Source organism: Oreochromis aureus, linkage group 4, assembly GCF_013358895.1.
Source record: "Oreochromis aureus strain Israel breed Guangdong linkage group 4, ZZ_aureus, whole genome shotgun sequence".
Classification (NCBI taxonomy): domain Eukaryota; kingdom Metazoa; phylum Chordata; class Actinopteri; order Cichliformes; family Cichlidae; genus Oreochromis; species Oreochromis aureus.
This window is the reverse complement of record NC_052945.1, coordinates 26,255,322-26,263,376: the sequence shown is the minus strand read 5'-3', so window position 1 is coordinate 26,263,376 and position 8,055 is coordinate 26,255,322. Positions and strand designations below refer to the sequence as shown.

The following is an 8,055-nucleotide window of genomic DNA, read 5'->3' as shown; positions in this document are numbered from 1 at the left end:
ACCAGGACCACCTGACAGGACATGTAAAAACTCAAAAGTACACACAGGCACACACACACACATATATATAGAAACGTGCAAACACACAGGCTGTCTCCCACACTCTTTCTCAAGTCGGTACATGCCCACCCCTCAGCCCTCATTCCACAGAGATACAGGAAGTCAAAGGGTGACCCATTTCTACTAGAGCTTTTACTTTGTTTGGCGTCTGTACAGATGCCACTGAGTGTAATGGAAACATGCTGCTTGCGTAGAGGCAAGGTGACATTTCACACTGACCTCAACGGCTTACACTACACAAATCTACAATGAGCAGTCCAGTGAATTTAGCAGATCTGCTGAGCCTGTACTGTAAGCACAAACACAATTACTCGCTCTGTAAAGTTTATTTAGATTTATTGGCAGATGTCAGCTCTGAGTGATTATAGATGTTCATCATTACAGACAGAAGAATAAAGACTATATGAGCACAATAGCAAATATACATTAAAAACAACACAAAGGCAAACCAGCTGCCTTTTTTTTCTTTCACAACAACAGGTCAGTGTTAACTCGAATCAACGTAATGCTTACTGCTGGTGTAGACTTGGTCCCTTCTCTTTCAATTTTATGCAGCCGAAAGGCATCATGATTACCATAATAAGCACACACAATACTTCATCCAAAAAAGAACATTTCACTACTTCAAAAGTTCAAAATCAACCTGCAGCAACACATCATTTTCTGTCTAACAACAAAACAAAAAAAGAAGTAGCTTTAAAGCGCTCTCATACTATTTGATTATTTGGAATTCATTTAAAGTAATAAAAAGCAAACTTTAAAAGGGCATTTATGTGTTGTTGCTTTTTTTTAAAGTGGCATTTATACATATTTCTTTTGTTCAAGGCTCTTTTCTAAAAGTACGACATGATGATGAGATGCTAAGTATGAGGCTAAATGATGCCCCCGCAGCAGCCTACATGCTGGTTAACTGTGCAGCTTTGTACTGCTTTCAGGAGCAGGTTGCTGGTTAGCATGCTCTGTCAGAAACACTGATTTATGTGCATATTTTTCTAGCTATGATACCAGTTATAGGTTCCAAAACATCTAAACAAAAGACCAGAAGTGTGAAAGTGAAAGCTACATTAACCGATTAGCATGTAAACAGGAAAGCTTGTCTACTTTTATAGCAACAGCTGATTAAATGACTATATATGTTATATAAAACTGGCCTTTGTTATAGTTTACTGGCAAAGAAATATCACTGGAGTTCCCCTTAGCTCTATGTAGCTTTTCTTTCTTTATTAATGTTCCTTAATGCAAAAAAGCTCAGATCAGCTTGCTGAATGTGAGCTTTCCAACAAAAATACATTCACCACTAGCATTCAGCAGCTACACAGCTACATGTTTGATGAAAGGAAACGATAGAGAGAGTATTACGCTCACTTTCACCATGATTACACTGGGTGATTGCCGGCACACTTGCCATAAAGCTTTATAAAGTAACGCTTTGCTTCTGGAAGCAAGTCTAAGCACTCAGCAGCCATGCTGAAACAGATTCAGGCACTTATTTAGGCGCTTGTTATCAAAACTGCATGGAGATTTGCCATGTAGCCCGCTCGTGCTCAACATCTTTGTTGATATGTCAATTTTGCATTTTCTGTTGTGTCTGCAAAATAACTCGTACACGAAATAAATCATGTAGGCGATCGTAGAATTAGTTTCTTTGTCAGACTAGAAGTTACACTTTGTTTGTTGTGTAAACAGAAGAAGCTTTAATTGCCCACACAGAAACTCTAATCGCAACTTTTCAGATGGATTTGTTGCTGAATGTTGCCTGCAGCTCTTTGAGTGTCAGGTAGCCGGTTTTACCGGGCTCCACGGGCATGGAGGAAGATCTGCACATGGCGCCAGGCACGAGCCAGGCTGAAGAGCTATCATCGCTAGCAGCTGTCATGGGTGCATCCTCCTGATGGCTGTCAGAGGACATCTGTGGTTCGACAAGGAGGCTGGGAGGTGTTGGAGGAGAGATGGCGGGGCATGTGTGTGGAGGAAAGCGTACAGGAAGGATGAGGAAAGGAATGTTGTGATCATCCAAGAGAAATTGCCCTCCTCCTTCCATGTACCTTTCTTCCTCATTGTCAGCTTCAAGTTCGATTCCGAAGCCCGAGTCTGGGCTGTGCGGCTCCCTCTTCAAACTCTCGTAGGTTGGAAAACCCCAGAGCGAAGGGCAGAGGGACGGGTGAAAATCATCGTGGTAGGTAAAGTAGGCCGGGGTGGGGTCAATGCAAGCCAACCCACCGGAGGAGCTGGAGTTGAAATAGCTCCGGTTAGAGAAGACAGACGAAGAGGCGGAATTGTTGACGATGCCACTGGTGCCTGAGTTCTGGGAGTGAATCAGGGCGCTGGTGGAGCTGGAGGAGGGAGAGGTGGATGGGACTACATCAAAGTCCTCACACACCTCCACGGGGGAGATTTGGTCGATGGGCTGTACTGTGAAGAACGACTCTGAAACTGAGAGCGGATTCAGCCATTTCTGGGGGGGAAAAACACTCAGACTATAATATTCACCCAAAGAATCACAACAGTATCAGAATGTGTGTGTGTGCATCACACTTTGCATGAACTGAAAGTTGAATTAGCACTTTGCATAGTAAGGACAGGTTTCAAGAGCTTAAGTGCATTTTTAGAATATTTTGCTTGAACAAGGACCAAAACCACAGAGCAGGAGGGATCAGGAAATCTTATCTTTTGCTCCCACTGATGCAGCCATTAACATCTGTTCTAATTTCCCCCTCAAATTGTTTGAATTTCACATTTACATTAAGTTTTCATGACTGATGCAGAAATTAGGCTGTCCAATTAACAAAAAGGCCTCAAACCAATTGTAATCCAAGCTTCTTGGTACCTGCACACACTGCTCTAATAATAAAAATGCTGTTCTCATTTTGTTCAGTTTGAGAACAACTGTTAGAAATGTCTCATTCTTAATGATCCGTATGCATCAATGATTATTTTATGAAATATGGTGCTTTTTGGATGCTCAGACTCACATTTATTCCAATGCTATATGTATTTATGAAGGTGAATACTTTGCTCAGTAGAAGTTTGTGTGAGATTTTGAATGCAGGACTTAAGTTGTGCGTATGTTTATGTGATGAAATGACTCGTTTTTTCCCATAAAAAGATGTCAGCGCTTCTCTTTTGGGATACCGGCCTTACAGTTTGTGTGATGTAGCCCAGAGTGAAGACGTCCAGTGACAGTTTAACCGGTTGAATCTTGGGGAACGTGCCAGAAATCAGAAAACTAGAACTTTACAAACTATTTCAGGTGTGGCAGGTATCCAAACCCATCGCCACAGACAACTGTGCGGTTCACGTCTTTCTCCCTTTGTTGTGGGCTGTGGGAATCGGAGCCTTTGATGAAGAGCTAACTTTATGACATTTTATCGTTTTAACCAAACTTCATTGTCTTCATTTAATAAACGTTACTGAGAAGTAAAGGCAGGTCAGAAACTAACACCATGGCCTTTACATTATATGCTTATATGTTGTTTTGATCCACGTCTAAAGTGAACAAATTCAGCCAGCGAACAGCATCTCACACTTAAGAAGTTACAGGTGCCATGAATACCACATAATATACTAAAAAAAGTTGTGTTGTTGTGTGTTGACACTTATGCAGTGAAGCGGTCTGTGTTGCTTGTGGCTGGATATTTTCGTAAATGGATTCTTAGCTGAGAACATTTATTATTTTTACCTTTAGGTTTCCTTCGTGGACAGAGTGCAGCGACTGGAAATACTTTGAAGGGTTCGGTACTGCCTTCCCTTCGGGCAGCCTGAAACAACATGGGGTCGAGCGCATATATCAGATATACTGAGTGTGTAGATATACACACACATACATGCAAACATATGCGCACTGCGATAACAGCCAAAGCCACAGTTCACTCACCCCCTGGTGTTGCAACTTTTGTAAACGCCCAGCACAACAACAATAATGAAACAGACGGTGCCGAACAGTCCCATCTTCACCAGCGAAGACAGACTAATTCCCCCTGAAACAGAGAGCAGACACTGTAAAATGCACGTATTCAGTCGATCTTTACTTTTGTTGCCCAGACAACGAAGCAGAATGGATGCATCATTTCTTCCAGCTGCACTTATTCCCAATGAAAAATTTGAACTTTGATGCTGTTAAGACTGATGAGAGATAGGTACAGTTTTCACCCAACCCACCATTAAATACGCTGTTTGCGTTGTTACCAAGGTTGTCCGATGAATTCACTTTCCAGGATGATGCTGGACTCCATTGACTCCAGTGGCTGTTATCATAGCTAACAGGTTTGACTCTCACTCTGACGTCCCCATGCCCCTTTAGCTGAGACCGAGGCAATCTCAGCTCTGTTTCTTCTGTGTGGAAAACATTGGCCTCCTGAAAAATAGAAAATTCAAGACAGTGTCAAAATAAGGGTGTGTCTCCAAAGAATTTTACTTTAACTGAAAGTAAAATCAGTTATGAGGTATTTCTATAATTCTAACCAGCTTGAAAATCTGTATTTGGTACGACCACCTTTATTCTTCAACACAGTCTGATCTCTCTTAGGCAGCTTTCTTGTCATTTCTTTAAGCAGTCTTCAGAGATAGTTCTCCCGGATTCTTAAAGGACATTCAAAGCTCTACTTTGGATGTTTGCTGCCTTTAACTCTGTTCTCTGTCAGGATGATCCCACACTGCTTCAATGACGTTGAGGTCCGAGCTCTGGAGAGGCCAATCCATGACTGATGTTCCAATGTGTGTTTTTTCTATGCTTTTACTGCATCGGCAGTGTGTTTGGGATCATTGTCATGCTGAAAAATCAATCAGACACTTTCCAGGTGGTATTTGATGGTGAATCAAACTCTGATGGTGGTTTTCTTTGTTGATAATTCAGTTTGACAAGATCTCCAACACCACGGGCTGAAAAGCAGCCCTAATCCATGACAGAGCCTCCAACATACATCCTTTTTGATTCAAAAAATTTCAAATTTTCTCCCTTTTTCCTTTTGTTAAGAATGTCTTCATCTACTGCAGATAGTATTTAGGCCTGCCAACTTCCTCTTTTGTCCTTTACTTTTCCACATTTATCAGTTTTTTAAGCGTATGGCTTTTTGGAGTCTTTGGTTTTATTCTTGTCCTACTGTATTATCTGATGTGTTTTTGTAACAGGCTGCTGAGAACAACGTGCCAAGTTGTCTGTTATGTCAAATTCATCTGAACATGATCAAGTACAAGAACTGGACTAAAAATGAATGAAGAAGCAGCAGATGTCCAAAGCAAAAGCCTAATAATTTTGAGAAAGCCTGGGAAACTTTGCTCAAGTCCTCTTTAACCCTGTAAGACCCAACCCATCAAAAAAATAGCCAGAAAACTCTGATTTTTTTGGAACTGAGATGTTTAATAATCCTTATAACAAAATCTACAAAACATTTTTTACTGTATCATTTTGTTTAAGATATATTTTTATTATATATTTATTATGTAGTTTTTGTATCGCATTTGATACAGTGGGCATTTTTAGCAACTTTTTGTTAACAACAATGTTAATTTTACACAAAAAAGAGAGTTTTGTCCATAACATTTTGAAATTATGGCAAGTATTGATCATGTTCATGAGATAGAGGTCTCAGAAACTGATGAACATGTAGCAAATATGATACAAATGGCATTATAGGGTTAAATATGGAAAAAAAAGTCTGTCATTGGATGCCATGAGGTACTTTTGCACAGCCCTGCACATGCTTTATTGATTTACTCAGTAATTTGAGGAAAAACTCTGTGACTGCATGTGTAGATGCTCACCTTCCATTCTTGGTCACTGGTTTTGGCCTGGATTTGGAATTTAAAGGGTGACAAGTACTCTGTGATTTTTTCGCCTGGGCTCCACGTTATGTAGAGGTCTGTGCCGTTGATGCTGACATTGGGAGCACTTGGAGGATTCATTATAACTGCATACATAGACGCACAAACAAGGCAGGTTATTAAATGTTGGTAATTGCTGCAGTTATTAATCCATCATTGTAACTTATTCCAACTGTGCGGTGTATCAACAGCAGTTTGAATAGAAGTCAGAGCTACTCACTGCAATCTTGTGGGCGATAGTTTTTGAGGGCCTCCACTAACACTCCATTACAATTCACACTAAAGTTCAGTCTTTTAAAAGGATTTAAAATCTGGAAGAAAGCAATAAACCATTAAATAATGAGGATAGAACTTGTGTGAGTAATCCAATTTGCCATGTTTGCATGTGTCCGATACTTACTTTGTTTTCAAAGACAATACTGCAGCCAAACAGAGAGTTCTCATGTTGTTTAAGCTTGCATTTTTGACTAGATGAGAAAAGGACAAAAAAAGGGCAAAATCTTCACTTAGCACTGACGTTTTGTAGCCAAACTGAGACCCATGATGTTTCTTTTTGTAAAATTAAAAGCTTTGTCCCCCAACTAATCCACACAGTTTTCCGTATGTGAGAAATATCTTACATATACGGGGTAGGGTGGCCCTGTATCCAGGTTTTCATCTCAGCCGAAAGCCAACAGTCTGCACCGGGACCCACGGCAGAGCTGTTCAGCGTGCAGCTGACATTGTTGTAAAAGTCATTTGCACAGGAAAGTCCTTGAGTAACAAAGACACAACAGAAAACAGGAGTTGGGATAGTGTTGCTTTATCAGTATCATGAGACTTTACATTCAGATTAGACTGAACTCTGTGTGCACTCAAATTGCAGATATACACTCATACCATGTGAGATTCTGTGGGAGTGGGCCGCATGCACTGAAATGATAACTATCAGGAGGTGTGAGCACAGCAGCACCCCCATCGCCGCGAATGTGGTATGACTGTAGGCAGAGAAGAGCGGTCATGCACTGTGCATTATAAGGCCGAGAGGAATAAAAAGTTGTAAATACATCAGCTTAGACCTGGAAGTCAGCTAAATATAATCACCACAAAACTTCTAGGAAGTGCTGCATTCACAGCTCGAAAAGCTGTAGCAATACATCAACTGTGTTTTACAGTAAGGACCTCCTCTAAGCCATACTGTTAATGCAGGCAACACCTGACTTCATACTTTGCAGTGTGTGTGGCTTTATGCTAATGAAACAAATGAGAGAAAATGAACAAACGAGTCTAAAAAAACCTCGGGGGAACATTATGTGACCTGAAAGAGATTAATCTTCCCGTCACGCTGACTCCAAAAACTCACTAAAACTATCCAATACAGAAAAAAATCATCATTTCCAAGCTGAAAGACAAACTTGTATTTGTGTGTATGTACTTTACAGTTATTACATCAGCAAATTATTGTTTTTATTAATTAACATAGTAATTTTTCCTCCTCCCCTTAAACAGGACTAATAAAAAAATGATTGAAGAAGTAATTCATTACCTCATGAGTCTTGGTAACAGGTGGTCAGGAAACACATTGTTGCTTCCTCTTTTGGACTGACGAGACGATTTCCTTCTGTTCCTTTCTATTTGAACATCGCCGTCTTTTCTGGTGCTGTCGTTCTGTCACTCACAGTCATCCCTCTGCCTCCTCCTCCTCACCCCTCCCTCTTCTCTTAAGTGCCCAGTGATATTTTCCACTTGAAACCACAGCTTACAGGGGCTTACAGGAAGCTTCGTGCAGCGGTGAGTGATAATGAGAGACGATGGGCCGGGGTGGAGAGTGAGATGATGATGGTGGTGGTGGGGGCGGTGGGGGCTTGGCTTGTTGTACAACACCTCCTTCTGCTCGCCACCAGCTGCAACTGCTACCTGAGGCCCCGTTGCCTTGTTTAAGGTAATAATAATTGTACCGAAAACAAGAAATCCAACCACATCCTGTTTCAATCACAATTGTAAAGTGGGTTGTATAAAGAGAAACTTGCAAATTGCTCTATGAAGTGGTTTATGTCAATGAAACTCATCTTAAAAAGGACATTCAAAGGATTATATAGGCTAAAGCTACCCGATTTAGAATCGTGGGGTTATTTTAAATGCAAACGCGAGAAGCTGTGCATGAAAACCACTGCTGTTACAGCCGCAACCACTGCA

At 40.9% G+C, this 8,055-nt stretch overlaps 1 protein-coding gene across 2 annotated transcripts; it reads right to left on the bottom strand.

Moving 5' to 3' along the window:
* Nucleotides 1-379: 379 nt before the first annotated feature.
* On the bottom strand, nucleotides 380-7,644 carry il2rb (interleukin 2 receptor, beta). 2 transcript variants are annotated; one of them, XM_031749539.2, is made up of 10 exons: nucleotides 7,406-7,644; nucleotides 6,760-6,857; nucleotides 6,501-6,633; nucleotides 6,281-6,347; nucleotides 6,101-6,191; nucleotides 5,821-5,966; nucleotides 4,219-4,414; nucleotides 3,935-4,037; nucleotides 3,740-3,818; nucleotides 380-2,515 (listed from the first exon to the last, which is right to left on the bottom strand). In XM_031749539.2, the coding sequence occupies exons 1-10, from the start codon at nucleotides 7,408-7,410 to the stop codon at nucleotides 1,790-1,792; spliced, it is 1,644 nt and encodes a 547-aa protein (XP_031605399.1). In that variant the 5' UTR covers nucleotides 7,411-7,644; the 3' UTR covers nucleotides 380-1,789. The 2 variants fall into 2 exon arrangements, with proteins under 2 accessions (XP_031605399.1, XP_031605400.1); XM_031749540.2 differs by lacking the exon at nucleotides 6,760-6,857.
* Between the last annotated feature and the right edge of the window lie 411 nt (nucleotides 7,645-8,055).

Bases quoted from the DNA above. Each gene is read 5' to 3' on its own strand.
- il2rb (XM_031749539.2), bottom strand. The intron at 6,634-6,759 runs GTATGAGTGTAT...TTGTTACTCAAG, and splicing joins CTCCCACAGAATCTCACATG to GACTTTCCTGTGCAAATGAC. The intron at 3,819-3,934 runs GTGAGTGAACTG...ATGTTGTTTCAG, and splicing joins AAAAGTTGCAACACCAGGGG to GCTGCCCGAAGGGAAGGCAG.